General features: G+C 35.7%; 1 protein-coding gene across 2 annotated transcripts in view; it reads left to right on the forward strand.

Annotated features, from left to right (window-relative positions):
• Window positions 1–17635, forward strand: part of LOC138127258 (neurotrimin-like) — a 245094-nt gene that overhangs the window by 222150 nt on the left and 5309 nt on the right. For both annotated transcript variants that reach the window (XM_069043175.1, XM_069043176.1), the window contains exon 4: window positions 15963–16090. In XM_069043175.1, the coding sequence (XP_068899276.1) occupies window positions 15963–16090 (128 nt within the window). The remainder of the gene's footprint in view (window positions 1–15962; window positions 16091–17635) is intronic.

Below are 17635 nucleotides of genomic sequence, written 5' to 3' on the forward strand. Positions count from 1 at the left end.
AAATTACCAATTGATTTTACATTTATTTTATATCGAGAAACAGAATACCCCAAAAACGCTCAGAACTTTCTGGACACCCTAATATATTTAATAAACATTTTACTACAAAAACAAATGATAGGTATAATTATTTTTTTATAAATAATAACTACACAATTTTTACAATTTGTTAAATAAACTCCTGATGAAGGCAGTTGTTGTGAATTTTTACCTACTATATTAAATTCTTGGTTATTACTTATTAGTGGTGGTCGATTTTCACTTCGGTAAATAAGCATTTTTTTATTCTGAGCGGTCGTAGATAAATAATATTGTACGATATACGTGTGATAAAGCAGCATTAACAAACTTGTGCGATTACACAACTCGGCTTTCCTTATCCCACTTGTATCGCAAATATACATAGGTATATCTCTTATATTAATTTCTAAAACTTTCGATTTTTTCATTTATCTTATAGAGGTGTCTTAAACTTGAACGGCACGTTACTAACTAATACTAACGGGCCTTCAAATAAATTTATATTTAGAGGAACCTATGGAAATTCAATTGTTTGCAACATTTTTCCAGCGTGGAAAATGACACAAGAAACGTCTGATATTTTAACGAAATAACATTAGGTTAGAAAATATTTTTAATTTTTGTAGTGCATTCTCCCTATTCCTCCTCCACGGAATATGACAATATGAAATTGGGAAAAAGCTTACTGTGTAACCTGTGTAACTCCGGAGAATAATTGGTTACCTACAAAAATTACTTTACACTGTTAACAGAATTAGAATGTCGCTTACGCCTACTCTAAATATATATTTATTTGAAGAAAACATTAATAAATTCCACGTCTGTAAGTTTCCAAGTTAGAGCGAATTATGGGACACTCTGTATATGGCAATCCTAAATTGTAACTCATTTTTGAATTCCCATTTATTTCTGGTATCTAAATGAAAAACAGGAAAACAAGATAGCCGCACGCGTTGAACTGTGTACTTATAAACATTAAGCATTAATAAACCCAATTGACAATTTTAATTTTTCAATTGTTTAAATTTTATTGTGTCGTATTGTATTCTAATTGGCGAACTACTCGATTCTATAAATCCTCAATCTGATTGTCGCATTAATTTGTTATCAGATTTTTGTTTTCTGAGAAATCACCTAATTTAATACCTCAATTTGTATGAAGCTTGCAATTTTTATCTTGATCGAATAAAATTAATTACACGCTTGAAGCTTTCGCGATTAAGACTGACCGTATCCAAACAGCAACAGGTTTATCCCGACTTATATAAATCGTTTGGAAAATTGTAAATTTATAGACGTTCTTAATAGCAATGTCTTCGCAAACAATATACTCAGTACTGCCATCACCGCATAATTAAATCTACGGCGAGAACTGATGAAGACGTTGCTCTCGTGTAGAGTAGGCTCGAGTTATCTAGCGCTTATCATCGTCAAACAAATGGAACGGTGGAAAGATTTCATTAATTTTATCAGGATTCGAATCGCGAGTAATTGCAGTGATTTATTGTCCTTGAGACGTTCCCAAGCCCGCATTGTAGTCCAGGATGCATCTCTTTTTACTCTCGTAGTGTTTGCCGGAGAAGATTCAATGTGCACACAGGGATTAGAGTTATCCTAGTAGGAGGCATTGTGGTAAATAATGCTATAAATTAGACGCGATCATAAATTCAGATTCATGTTATGTTAATTTCGTCCGCTTTAATAACGCCTTTTTAAACGTTAATCTGCGACATAAAGGCGCTAATTCCGGCGAATCCGGTCCGTGTAATTTGTCTGCATTGTCTGCCGTCGTCAGACGCCTTCCAAATCAGAAATGAAATTTTCGAAAGTCGCCGATTAAGTACGCTCCCGGAAATTCCGGTCGAGATGCTGCCAGTCTGTTTGCCTGCACGGTCTAATTAATATTTCGTTTACTTCTTAAGACGGGGAATGGGGCATTCCGATGCGACCTTCAACTTTCGCCGTTGTTAAATATTTTCCCGACGTTCCGGGTTAATGAGGCCGCAAGGGATCCGAAGTTTAACCTTACGCCCGTTTTCCCCTTCTGAATTCCTTAAGTGAGACCATTAAGTTACTTAAAGACTAGTTTCGAGCACTGTTGGGCCCCGGAGGTGCTCGCACATTTATAAATCCATGTCATATGTTGAATCGCTAAGTGACGAAGGTGAAGGGCGGGTCGAGACCCAGGAAATTCGTAAGGACTTAATGGTGCACAGGGCAAAAATTGAAAAGTCGGTTAGGAGTCCGTCCCGCTGGCGTTCCCACCGGATTCCTGTGACGGGTTTTAATTCGTGCATGAATTAAACTGCAGCCCAGTTTAAGGCGAAATTACCTCAAATGGGACACAGCTGACCAAAACATGAACCTCATTAACACTCACGGGAAGGAATGGGGCCATCAAGTATTAAAAATGGCACTCTGGCATTTGTAAATTTTTGATAAAAGTGACTATTTATTTTGTTTTTAATTTAGGCTACATCCATCAGGCGACCTGTCACGCTTCCATTTTAAACAATTTCATCCCGAATGAATTAGTCAAGAGGTGGAAAATTTTCAGACCGGCTTGCCAATTCCTTGTCTTTAATTATTTACACGTAAACATTAATTAATAGTACTAATTCAAAAACATTATCTAAATTCTGTTCCTCATTTATTATTGATGTTCTTGCAGTCAAGGCTTATTTCAAAACTATTTCAAATTTATTTGAAAATAATTAGAAACAGGTGTTCAAGACTTCAGCCAAATAATAAGTCAACAGATGAGATTGTTTGGGAGAGCAACACTAATTTTAGGAAGGTGCGGTGTGGCGTTACTTAGAGAGGAAAATTAGTAGGAATGAAATGAGTAATTGTAAACAGAGTAAAAAAATCTGAATATATTAAATAAATAAAGCATGAAGATAAACAAGGACGCTGCATAGAAAATTCCACTCAACAAAACATAGAAACTGACGAGGCTCCGTTTCTGAGTTCGATGCCGGTAAGTCGTAAAACCGGGTTGTCATAAATCAATCATAATCACCGCTTAACACACACACATGCAAATTACTTTTGTCGGGAAGACACTTGCGATTGGGCATCCTGTTCTGAGAGCTATGTGCGGACCTAAGAGTGAGACAACAGGATGCTTGTAATTAATTATTCACGAAATATTTTGGACGCACTGCATCGGCATCGGGCTCAGAAATAGATATATCAGAGGGTCGTAGCTCATAAAGTAGTTTAATAAATGGATGACATAATAGGGGAATCGGTTAGAAAATAATTAAAACGTTTTGTAATCAAATAAAAAGAAATTTTAAAGTAAAGACGATGGTGTGTAAATGCATAAAGAACGTACAAATGGGAAGACCTTGGTCATCAAGAAATCAGTAGAACGTATAAAAATGGACGAAAGGCAAATTTTCTAAAAATTTAGTGCTACAAAGTTTTAAACGAGAAAATTAGAGAGAAGAAGGTGATTAAAAGAAATCCAGTATTTCATATTTTCTTTATTTGCCTTACGGGCTTTCGGATTCCTGCTTACAGTTTTATTTAAAAATAAAATTAACAATTCCAAAAAAAACATGTTTTTCTCTGTCCCTCACCCCTTTCTTTTTCAATTATATCCCTCTTTTTCCATATCCTTTTCATCTATTCTAGCTCCCTTCCGTCTTCATTCAGTATTTCTCCCCTTTCCTTTCTCTCCCTCTCTTTCATTTCGCTACATCCATTCCACATATGCTCAATTGTCTGTCTCTACTCATAGCACATTCTGCACCTTCTTTCCTCTCCTTCCGTCCAATACCTGTTTTCTCTCTCCTCGTTCCCACATCTGAATCTCGCCATCATTTTTCTTTCTCTTGCACTCTCCCTTCCCAGGAATACACCCCTCATACTCCCTGTTATACGTTGATCCTTTGATTCTCTCCCTTCTTTCTTCCTTATTCGTGTCTTTATCCCTTTCACTCAGCTCTACATTCATCCATTTTGCTTTTGCTCTCAATCTTTCCACGTCTTCACTGGCATACCCGTCTCTCTGGTAATATTTCTCTCTCTCCTTTTTCTCCATGTTTTTTTCTTTTCTTTCCAGCATTCTGTTAGTATCCTGCACTTTTCCCTTCCATCCATTTTGTCTTCAAACTTTGCCACTCTCTTTCCCGAGCCTACTCCTCTTGCAGTCTTCTCTCAATATGTAACCTGGCACTCCTAGCACGCCTCTCAAATATTTTTCTTACTTTCTCCACGGCTTCTTCTTCCTTCCATCCTCAGACCTCTGCCCTGTACATCAATATACTCTCTATTAAGCTTTCGAACATCATCATTCTTCTCCTAAAATCACCGCCCACTTGTCAAGAAGTGATGATACTATAGAATGAAAAGATACAAACAAAAAAATTCATACCAGATAACATGTATTACTAATTGACAAGAATTAAAAAGGAATTGAAAGAATGTATAAAGAGAGAGTAAATGGAAAATGACACTAGCTTAATAATGAACAATGAATAAATTATTCAAAAACAAAAATGATAACGAGATCGAAACTGATTATTATTAAATAAATGTAGCAATAAAGGGATTTCAAGTAAACAAAAAAAAAGTACGAAAGGCATAATGAATGTTATCTAGATAAGGAGAAATAATGAGAAACAAGTTTATAAAAAAATTGGCATAATAAAAACAATCGTAAAAAGGTATTAAAGTTTGGACGAATAGAATGAAATTGAATAATTAATTATTCATAAAAAAGGTGGTTTGACGGACATTTTTAGCTGGAAAGCCAGGAAGCTATACAATGAGTCAAAATATTGCTTTAAGAAGAAGATGATAATCAGGGAAGAAAATTCTAAGGATCAAGTTTAAGTATGACTTCAGAAAACAAAACTGTAAACTGTTTCATTTTAAAACAAAGGGAAATGAATTGAAGTTTACCTGTAGAAGAAATAAAACTGCACTAAAGTAGCGCAGAAAGAAGAAGAATAAGGAAAGAATGCCGAGGGAAAAATAAAAATGTTGGTAAGGAGAATCCTTGGGAAAACCAGAACACCCGAGTAAATTGTGGAAAAAAATTATTATAACAAGGATTGAAATGAGAAAATTGAGAAAGAATAGACTGAAGCACTGTTATTAATTAGCTTTTAGAGTTATCAACGTTAAAGAAGAAAGCAGAATGAAACTGAAAGGAATTGTGAGTCACATTAAAGGAATCAAGTATTAGAAAAGAAAGGCCATAATGAGGTGAAAACTGTTTAACATTGAGTTGTTTGAAATAAGTCAAATAAGAAGATTTAAAAAAAGATGAAAACATGTATTTTGTAAATGGGTATAAATAATGAGAAAGAGCTACCTATGGTATACAAATTTAGTGAAGAATCAATAAATTGTGGGGAATCATATTGAACGTTATGATGAAGTTTTCAATTATTTACTTCATTATTTCCAGCATTTCCAAGAAGTGATTTTATGTCGGTTTTACCTCAAATAACGTATGGCAACGTAGCTTTGATTTTTCTTTTATTTCCATGGATAACACAACAAAAGTGAAATATTTGCAGACCATTGGGATACATAAAATGTTTTTTCCGTTGACCGCTTGTTAATTTCAATATTAATGAATTATTTTGTCTAAATTATAGTGTATTAATGGACCTCATTAATCGACGATTTTTCATTAATCAATGATTTTTGCGATTTTGACGTTTTGATGAAATTTTGATGTATAAACAACCTTAAACATGCATTGTTTGCACTTACCAACACTGCAGCAGGGTTTTCTATATTTTAAAGCTCCATAACTGCACAATTATGAATTCACATTTTTGGTTATAATTTGTATGTCATATTTTTCAAAGGTTTCCTTAGCAACCGTGATTTTTACGTAAAATTGAATGTAAATGGAGTTGACGTCTTCTTTGTGGAAAAGTGAATAGAAACTGTTGAAAAATTTAAAAATGGCCTACCCTGAGGACAAAAAAAGGATGAAGGTATTTATAAGGTGTCTTCTTTATAGAAAAAGATGAAACTGGTTTTGATTTGGCTTTAATTTCAAAATTTGTCACTAAAAAAAAAAGTTTGCGTCAACGAAAAAATTTTGTAATCAACTCTTTTGTTAATGGGCGATTAATAATCTCGCTATATTCGTTCGTGCTTTAAACAGTTTCGATTGTTAATCGCCTTCATTAACAAACTAGTTTATTAAATAACTATTAAATGTTGCCACATTTGGTGTAACAAATATATCTTCAACAAAAAAGAAGATTGATTTTTTTTAACATTTTTACCTGATACTCGTATTTTAATGACTACAACGTACTGTTAAGCCGAGTGTTAAGCTATTTGGCAAATTTTGGGGCACCCAGTATATAAAAAAGAAACTGGTGTAAATAAGGAAATTTGCAAAGGAGGAGGAAAAAAAAGAAATGAGAAAAGAAGGATAGCGGAGAATTAAATAAAAAAATTAAGAAAAACAGGTGGATGTGAAAATGATGGCTTAGAACCTGTGAATAATTAAATTACAAAATATTTACTTGAAAGATGTGAAATTGATGTGAATGTGAATAACTTAAAGTGCGTAAAGTAAAAGAGTAATGAAAATGGATGTTCACAAATAAATCGACGTCTGTCAAATCCTTAAATCCGTTTTACAGTTAAAATTGTGCGTTTTTCTCGATATTCGGTTTAAATACCGGTTATAAAAATATAACAACTGATGGGACTCCATCCAATCACAAAAACACACGTAACCCACTATTTACACACAAAGATTAACTACGTAACTTGAAACATTTATCGATAAACAAATCGTAAAAGTGTCTTCAATTTATGCTGTGTAAGATTTTTGATACGAACGAATTATTTTTAAACGAAGTAATACAAAGTTGTAGTTGCACTGAGATTTGCATTATAAACAGAACAGAGTAAATAGAACTTCAAAATTGGAAACGTTGTTTATTGTAGGTTTAAAAAATAATCCAGGGATTAAGCATGACAGTGTAATTAATTTTATACTGGCAATAAAAACTTTCGTACGTTTTAAGAAATTAACCAACAAAAATAAAATGCGTCGTATTTCGAAACGTACGAATTCGAAGTTTCACTCTTATTTAGTGCATTTTTATGTACAATCCTATATCAATATCAGGAAATACGTCAATTTTCAGTAAAGATACGGCGTAGCGAACCCCAAAATACGAATCCTGCATATTTCAGATTCATCTCGGGTGAAGCCACGAGCGTTGCAAACAAGAATTGATTTGCATAACAATATATTTAAATTAAAATTGCCAGATGTTATCTTTGCAGATTAAACGAAATCCTCGTTAACATAAGTCCAAAAATGTCTTACCATTTTCTCATTAAATTCACCCCGTCTCAATCTCCGCAAATATGTAGTATCTATGTTATGTAAGGGATCTAGGATTCAAATTAGCACAAACCATTTTCCACTCAAGAATGGCACAGAACTCCAGGAATTCTCCTGAATATGCGGAGTTTCAGATTAATTCAATTATAAGTGTTAACCTTGACGGCGTTTCAGATTCTGACTTCCGTCACGTAAATGTGTCCAACAGATGATTTCCAAACACAACATTTTTTCATTCTGATTGTTCGTTCCTAAATTATTGATCTTCGCGATGGTGCACCTGAAATACATCGAATTCGATTGCTTCAACTCTCACCCAAGGCCATAATTTTTCTGCTGTAAACCTCTTTATTTATCTTGATTTTGGATTTAATACCTCATCTCAGTTTATGTGCCATTGTCACGCATATCTGACACGATGTTAGATTTTACAGCGTCACATTTTTTTGTCTAAAAAAATGTCAGGTCCACTTAGCCATAAAACTAAAACAAGAGATTTTTATTTCACCCTTCCTGATGTCGCGTCTTTTACAGCGTACCCCATTTTACAAAAACCCTGCTTAACTTTTTTATTTCCCCTGATTGGAAAACTCTCTATTATAATCTTGCGTGAGCCAGATACGTCAAACTGTAAAAAGAGTAAATTACCTTCGCCAGTAATCTATTTGGTATTTTTACTGTTGCAATAAATTTTTAATGGATGGGAATCGATGAAAGCTCCATGTAAACACTAATGATAGCATTAGTGATCAGTTAACAACCATTACCGCTAAATAATCCTGCTGTTCCTGGAACTAACACTTATTTATTCATACTTGGTATTATTACCGTCATTATTTACGTACTTGCAAGCCATTTCACAAATAATCCCCACAAAATGTCGGCTTGCGAGCTTTTACGTTTGTTACAAGCGGCTAAGCCTGAAATTCTTTAGGATATTGCCCGTTCAGCTCTCACACTTTTTGGGGCGTTTAAAAAAAGGGCTGCTGTGGGAAAACTTCACACTTTTATTACTCATATATCGGGGTTGCTTCGTGTGAGGAATACATTGATTACTTATTTAAAGAGGAGGAAAGTATTCTTCGGAAAGAAAAACGATTTTTCAAATGTAATATTCAGGGATTCGTTTCCTCTTCAATAATTTATGGCCCCGTACGAGATAAATTCATTTATTAAAATAAAAAAAAAAAACGTGGCCGGGACAAAAGCTCCGGGAGGTCATTAAGTCAAAAGATACTCAAATAAATTGGAAAATTTCAGCTTTGACACACGCTCCGTAATTAAGAGACCGTTGTGGAAAGCTCGCGAGTGTAAGACAACGCACTTAAAGTAATGGCGAGAATATTTTATTTGCCGCTGAAAATTCATAATTATCCTGAAACGTGTGCTTTTTCCGGGACGCGGATTAAAGCGTCTCCAATTAAGTAGTCCCAGATTATGGGATGAAGTGGGCTCCGGGCGAATCAACCAATAACTTCGGTAGATGGAGACGCGACGTTGGCAAATTTGTCCAATCTATGGGTTAACGATTTTAATTTAATTCAAAATCAAGCAATTACGCGGTCTGACAAGCTGAAAAAGTCAAACAGTTTGAAAAGTTGGAACCGAGCCGAAACTTTACACTTGCAATCAATAAATTACGGCTGTGTAGGTGAAATTTCTCGATGGTTTATCGAAGTTACAAAAGCTGGGGCACGTGCTTTTATCAAATCTCGAGCTTTGTAGCTGGGCATGTCGCATCGAAAAGCGCCAGATCTACGGTATCAGTTTCAAACGAAATTTCAGATAAATTTAATTATGTGGGTTGGGCGCAGAGCTGAAAAATCCGCGGTCCGGTATGGGATGGATTTCCGGTTTGGGTCGCACTTTACAAATATAAAACTAAACGATGACGTATTTCGTCCGCCTCTAAAATGCTCCAACGAGATGGAGATGACCCAATAAAATATGCGAAAGAAACTGAAGTGGTAGGGAAGAAAGATACAACACCTCTTTCGATTGGTCCATTTGTAGCAGCAGCAGCAACCTGCCCGCCGGTAAATTTCTTGAGTTTTATTTCGTTCATCCGACTAAAAATCCTTTTTGTATAATGATATCACAAACCTAGCTCAAGACAGATATTCCCGACACTTTGATGCATATTCCCGGGTATTCTTTATATAGGACGAGCCGAGGTGGGGGCTTCGGCGCATGCATAAAAAACACCTCTTCCTTAAACGCTTCCTTCGAAAATATCGGGACCTTGCCCCACTAATCTTCTTTATGCGAGTTCGATATACAAAGGAATTAGCATTTGTGGAAGAAGTATTTCGACGAATTTGCCAACCGCAGTCATTTAAACATAATGTAATCTCCCAGCATTGGATAAAAGTCGAGAAACTTGGAGGGAAATTTTACAAAGTCTTATCCGATTAATCATGAAACCGAGATTCCAGTGATATCGAAACTTTCCATCGCGGTATGACAAAGTCGGGCATAACGAAGTAATCTGATATTGCAGTGGGACCTAAGCCGGTCTAATTTTTTCGTCAAGTCGAGTGGCAATACCTCAGTTCAACGTTCACACGTTCACCTTGACTTCTCTCCGCCATCCTAATTTAGAGATGAGGGCAATTGATGCCACCCTCGTGCATAATCCTCCAGGATTTATTAATATAATAGGGAACCAAGACTAGCAGGATGGATTTCCCGCAGACTCGTCTCCTATTTATAATGAATATCGTCTAATAAAGACCCATTACGAATTTTCTTATGTTTTCCTCCTGAAAGCTCGATTATTATTCTCTCAATCCGACGTGTTTAGCAGGATTCCTCGGGATTTCCTCTTTCAGTGGCCTTACAAAGGAATTAGTTGTCCAAGAGAAATCATTTCTTATTATTACTCATTACCATAACTCCTGTTATACCTGTAATTTATAATCTATTCATTTTGATTGTGACCACTCCCTAGTAACTTTTCAGTTGCTATGTCATTGATAGGGAATTTTAGATAACACTAAATCCAGTCGCAGTTGGCAACTCTCGGAGGCGCCATTTTGACAGAAACGTCAACGTTACAGAGAACGACTTGCGCAAACGTTTTTCGAAGTACACTGTGCGCATATCTATAAAATTAAGTTTTGGTACAAAATTTTAGAATTCAAAAAGAAAATGCCACGTCGTCTTCTCAAAGTTGGGACCAAACGGTTAATATTGACTTGTTTCGAGACATTTATTGAAGCCAACGGGAAAACAACTCACAAAGACGAACATCACCAATGAAGTTAACTCTATTTGTGCTTTTTTGTTGTACATTTTGTCTAGTAAGTGTTGTACTTTGATACCTTCTGCCTTTTCATTTCATTAGTTTTTATCTGAAAATAATTGTATTAATCAATGCTAATTGAAAGTTCAGGCATTTTTCGCGTTTGTATTACTGCCAAATGACCATTTCCTTCGTTCTTCATTAATATCGAGAATTGCATGAGGTGTTTTCGAAGTTTTTACGTTAAATAATCTGTACCTGGATATAACCCCACTTTCCAACAGACCTACTTCAAATATTGATTTCCGTTATTAATATTGATAAATATATTAAAATCATTGCGTTACTACCATGGTCAAGTTTTGACAATTCTGACATTTTCACATCATGTTCACACCACACAAATATTTAGTGTAAAACGTATGCAGCACACAGCTAAACAGCGCCTACTATGTTTTTCGTTGTGGTCACAATCAAAGTGAATAGATATTAATATTAGGTACTTACTTTCATTCGTATGAATGGGTAATTTACCAGCTTTACTGCCAAACGCGACGCCACTGGTAAGTAGAGTTTTCGCGGAAATGTCAAAAAAACGCCAACGATGTACTCTTGTTAACCTAGAAAGCAACTTTTCGATTTCGGCAAAGTATGCAGACGTTTACTGTAATTGTCAGCAACAATAATTATTATCGCAGAATAAGTGGCAAACGGGTTTTACCATTGAAGATAAAACGTTAATAATTAATTAATTTTCAATAGATTTTTAGAGAGGTAGGCAACCAATAAAACCACTACTACTGCTGCCGTTACGTGGGTACCTCGAAAGATCCAATAAACTTGAATATTCTAGGGGCTGCTAAATGCTCGCCTCTGTATTGTATTTGAGCCAGATAAAAACAATGCGGTTTACAAGATTAATGATCTTAGATTTGCGCCGCCCATCCGAGCTGACCTTGGCATTACAATCACTCAAAAGCCATAGTTGAGGCAACTCAAAGGCAAAAACCGGAGAGAATCAATATAACCATTCTCGGGGGCTTTCCCGACTTATCTTTATCAAGCTTTATGACGCTCCCATAACACATACACTCGCCCAATTTTAGAATAAGTCAGATATGTTTGGAGTGTTTCCACTTTAGATACACGATAGTGGCCTCCATGGGCCTGTTAAATGTTACGGCGCGCCTGCATGATCGTGTGCAGATAACAGCGGTCATATGAAGAGGATTTCAAATCGACGGTTGCGTGATTACTGATTCTAATTGTAAAGCATATCGTGCACTTAATGGTCGCACCAACGTCTACGTTTCAGTTGAAATAACGACACATAACTGTTATACGTCGCATGAAACAATTAACGTGAACACTGCAATGCTTCCCAAAGTATTTTCAAAAGCGCCTTTCGGTGAACAACAAAAAGAGATGCTTCATGCTCGCAGACTCCTCTTCTAACCGTTTGCCTGCTTTCATAAAATACAATTACAAATCGAGCGAGCACTGCAATAGCAACTTCTACGCCATTTAATGAAACCGGCGCGACGCAGCGATAACTTTTTTATTTAATAATTGGATTTCTGAGGCAGCCATCCCGACACCGTTATTACCATAGTTATTTTTATAGATAAAAGAACAGAGAACTCTCTTGCAAATAACAAAATACATTTTTCAATAATAAAGGAGGCGCAGATGAGCGATCAGGGTGGCACCTCTCGTTCGGATAACTAATTTCGTACAGCGCCACCAAGCGATTGGGACGTACATATTTATGGGTGTTAATGTCAACAACCATCATGTCAGAACAAGCATTTATTGATAGCTTCAATTCCAACAATAGGTGGGAACATGTTTGTAGAGATTTTTTCAGGCAAGTTGACACTACTAAATGGTTTCTGTAATCAACGATATTGTATTTCTTCCAAGGCCGGAAAACTTTTCCAATACTCTGTCTATAAACTTGACTCCAAGTGACTAACGGAAATGTAGAAAGAAAACTCGTATTAGTCCCGCCAATGTCTCTATTGTTTTATATTTTGAATTGTAGTGGAATAGTGATGTGCTTGCAATATGGATAACGCAAACGGAAGTTTTCTGAAAGGTTTTTTAAACAAATATTCTAGATATAAATCTGCTGCGACGACTCATTTTATTTTAATGAAAACAAGCAAAAAGTGTTTTAGAATTGTTCCATTGTATTTACCTTTGGGAAGACAGCAGACTAGAACCCAAGACAAAAATAATAAATACAAATTTAAAAAAATATGTTTGAAACGTTTTCAAAGGCCGAATAGCTTGTTTTTAATAAAAAATACAAAATGATGAGTAGGTATCGTACCTTCAATACAAATTTAAGTTGCAGACAACGCAATTTATTGTTAACATAAACATAAAGTGTAAACAATTACAGAAAATTGTAAGCAATAAATATTGTAAATTACCTGATTATCTACTACCGTGAGATCGAAAAAAAAAATTAGAGTTGGTTGTGACCAAAAATTTCAGTTGGCAATTCGTTAAAATTTCAATTATCAGATGTCAGTCTTAAAAGTTAGGTTAGTAATTTTCAGAAGGTTGAAATCTTGATTTTAATAAAGGTGTGCAGTATGTATGACCTGTCGGTTGTAAAAGAATCATGAGGAGCTCCAGTCGTATTTACGAACTAGAGTAAATGTTCGAAATGTCTGCCTTCAGCTTCCAAACATAATGCTACTCTCTTGGCTTCATGTTTTCAAATGACCTTCGCAAAGTCGGGACATCAATTAAATTGCAGTTATCAGTAATTACTTGCGTTAATTCGCGAATTGTGCCAGGTCTGTTTTTGAATAGGTTGTTTTTCAGGTATGGAAAAACAAAATAATCAAGGCAACTTGTTAAGAATTGCCTTGAAAGTCCGGAATGACAGTTACTATTGTAATTAATGACATCTGATGACATTTGAATTAAATTTTTACGTGCTCTCGATTTTTTTTTATTTCTCAAAGACGTTCGTGATTTTGACAGAAATGCAGCAAATTGGCAATAAGAAAGTTATTCATCGTCGAACTAGAGACAAAATTTGTAATACGTTTGATTATATGAGAATAACTTTCCCTTTTGAACCACTGACAAAAATTGGTTTCCTTAGAATTTATTTTTTCAATCAATTTAGCGAAAATTTAAATTTGCCTAGACATTCCTTTTTACGGCGTTTATGAGAAATTTGACACTGACAATACATTTTTGTGACATTTCTCAGTCTTTTGTTTCCGCCACCAGATATAAAAATACCTCTAACGTTTCATCCAATTATTATTACTTTCATTTCTTGATGATCTACCGGGTGGGGCATCGTATACGCGCACGCGAGAAATCGCGACTTCTAATTAAATAAAATTGTCGAAATTTTTCAGACTTACCTGGCTATTGGTAAGGTACCTACATTTCATAATTTTTTATTTATTTATTTAGCTAACCAAGTCAAAATTTGTAATTGTGCCACCAGGGTTTGATGGGCTAGCAGATACTTGCGTTAATTCGCGAATTGTGCCAGGTCTGTTTTTGAATAGGTTGTTTTTCAGGTATGGAAAAACAAAATAATCAAGGCAACTTGTTAAGAATTGCCTTGAAAGTCCGGAATGACAGTTACTATTGTAATTAATGACATCTGATGACATTTGAATTAAATTTTTACGTGCTCTCGATTTTTTTTTATTTTTGATCGCACAGTATTAGATACTATGTAATCATGGTAATAATCGAACGGATAAGTTGGGGGAATGATAAAATAAATATCTGAAGCATTTATTTTTATGACGGTTCTATATCTTGGATTATGTCTTCGTAATGACATAATGTACGCAAGCAATGTACGCCGCTGAAATTTTTCTAGTGACTTTTTTTCCACTTCTATAAGACAATGACAAAGACAAGCTACGAGTCAACTAAAAGAAGGAAAAAAGTTACTAAATAGACTACAGAACCAGGTCACATTATGTCATGAAATATGCAAATACATAGTTGATTTCTTAGAAATTACTTTTATTCTCTTACCAAATATATTATATTTCTTATTGAAAGGCTTAGCAAATAAAAAAACTAGCATATGTTTGTTAAAAATAAAATTGTTGGAAGTTTTCCTTTGCAATCTTTTGTTAAATTAAAATAGGTAATTTTATAGTATTTTTCTTTTGCTTTTCTTCTTTTGTCATTTGCCTTTCACAACTCGGTGCGCTCGTGCTTGTAAACTTCCCACTTATGTATCCCGATTATGTTTGTTTAATTGGGACGACCAAAGAAGTAGATTTTTGTCTTAAAATACATACATGTATCATGATCTCGTCCTAAATTTCCCCATAAAAAAATGCTTCCTCAATAATCGTCGTGACGCCCAATAATTTCGAACGATCAAATCTGACACCCGAATTCATTCTAAACTAATACGTTAAAAGCAAATTTTTGTTAAGCGCGACAGCACCATAAACTGGAGATAAAAATCGTCGTAAAGCAGAACTGTGTTTATTATTATTTCAGTATTTTATATAAAATGATTTACGACAGGACCTGTGCGGCTGCAATATGCCAACAGACACGATACTCCCGGCTTTAATATAACACCCCTGTCCCGCTTCCCGCCCCGATTGTAATCACCCCGCAATTTCATTAAGACACCCCCCTATCTTAACTTTCCTAATTTAATGTTTGCCAATTCCTCTCTCCGACAATAACCGAAAGAATATAAAACTCCCATAGACGAAACCGGCTCCGATAGCGCTCCTACATTATAATACAATATTTTATTTAGCCAGGATAATATCCGGAGCCTTATTTGATGAGGATGCGACGGGCCTGCCCTATCACCGGATCTGATTGGATATCGGTCCTGCGGTGACAAATACGTGTTGACATTCTGTAATAACGCGAGGGGCTGGTCGCGCTATACAAGAAAACACAGTGGCGCAACAAGAGTCTTTTTTGTGTACCCTTAAACATATTTTTTATTTCTAATGACTCATTCTGTGGTTCAGAAATACAAGCTGGAATTTTTTTTTGCTGCCGGGGGATGTACCAAATTGCAATTTTATTTATTTATTAAAAATTGTATAATGGTAAAAAATCCGCAAGAAATGATAAAATAGCATTTACACACTAGAGTTATTTTTGTTTATTTTTTAAACGTGAAGTATGTATTATTTTGGAGTTGCTGCCCGGGGCAGCGGGCCCAGCTGCCCCCAGTTCCGCCGCTGAGCGAGGGAAAATCGTATTGATAAGAGCGGTCGACGCCAGTCCGTCCATAAACAAGGGGTGATAAAGGAGGGTGGTTTTTCGACGTATAGTGAGTTGTAGATTGACTGTATACGTCTCTGTTGTTTCCAGAACCAGACACGGAGATCGTGGGCGGTCCTGAGCTGTTCATTGATCGGGGCAGCACCATCAACCTTACCTGCGTGGTCCGGCACAGCCCGGAGCCTCCGGCGTACATCTTCTGGAACCACAACGACGCCGTGAGTATCGCCGCCGATAAAACAACGACAACGTCGCCTAATGAGGCCGGAAAGACGGGGGACGGTCGAGTTCGAGTCAATCATCTCTGTCATTGGAAGTTTTCCCGGCGATTGTGTCCGGGGAAAGATAACAACGGAAAGTTTGTAATTTCATATAAACATATAATCCGATGTGGCATTGTCTGGAAAACAATTTTATCGCTCGGAAAATGGACTTCGACGAGTTCGCCCGACGAAGCGTTAATTACGCCACGGATTTCCACTTCATAACGACCCTGTCAACGGGACGCGGTGCGGAATTACTTCCATATGCATTCCGCGGCAGCTTTATCTCCTGTTTATTCTGTCTGCAAAGTTTCAAATTGACTCTGGAAATTTTTCATAACGCCGTGTTAGAGCAGGAAATACGCACGCCGACTGAAGGTGCTAAATAATTTCTAACTTTTCTCCGAGCGAGATGTTGTGGAAAAGGCTGGACAGGCAGATGGTCGTGAAGTCCAAAAGACAGTAGTTCCCCCCAAGATACAAAATAACGATTAGGACAAAATTTTAAAAATTAGATAAAAATCGCCAACTCGTGAAGTTTAGGTTTAGATCAAATGTCAAATTCGGTTATCAAGGGCAAAAAACGTATTACTAACTTGGATTCGTCACTTTAATTAAACCACTTTTTTCCAAATCATCAAATTTCCAATTAATATTGTCAAAAAAGTGCAAATTGTAGTCGAAGCTTCACGTTTTTCTTAGAAAGAAGCGGTTTATTAGCGGAACGCCAACCAAATAATCCTCTCAAAAAGTTAACAATTTTTATATTCTAACAACAACAGAAGAAGATTTATCAAAACCTGAGTAGTTGCTATCTTTTCGTCCGTACAAAAAATTAGTAAAACAAAGTAGTAAAATAAAGTAAAATAAGTAAAATTAGTAAAATAAAGAGAAATGATTAGAACTTTAACTAGGGAATAATGCTTCTTTAGCAACAAATTCACTGCCATAATTTCACCAACCAAATGTAATATAGGGACCAACAATTTACTGAAAAATAAAAGCTTGTTATCATTATGACCACCACTACACTCTGTCCCAGAACTGCCTTCCCATAGAAAACAGACATGTGCCGACAGCGAAAGAAACTCCAAGATAACTAAAATAATTTTTTTGTAATTTGCCTCCATTTTGATTCTCTAATAGACATATTAACGAACGCGACGTCATCATCTGGGATGTCCTTATAGCCATTATTTCACGGAACATTTTACGAAAATTTTTAGGTTGGCAAAACTTGATTCGTCATGCGTGTCAGTTTAAATTACAAAATGTGCAAAGAATTATTTATCAGGATTTATCAAACAACAAATTCGCGACCGTATTTTTGGGAATTTCACGTATTTCAGCGGGCGTACATGAAAGATTATCTTTCATATTCGTGTTTTGTGACAGAATTTGGATAAAACAAAAGGCGACTTTGAAGACTTGATCAAATTTTCACTTTTAAAATTAAGACATTACCAACCGCCACGAAAATCCCTAAATCGAGGAAAGTAA

The sequence above is a fragment of the Tenebrio molitor genome, chromosome 3 (genome assembly GCF_963966145.1).
Source record: "Tenebrio molitor chromosome 3, icTenMoli1.1, whole genome shotgun sequence".
NCBI classification, from domain to species: Eukaryota; Metazoa; Arthropoda; class Insecta; order Coleoptera; family Tenebrionidae; genus Tenebrio; species Tenebrio molitor.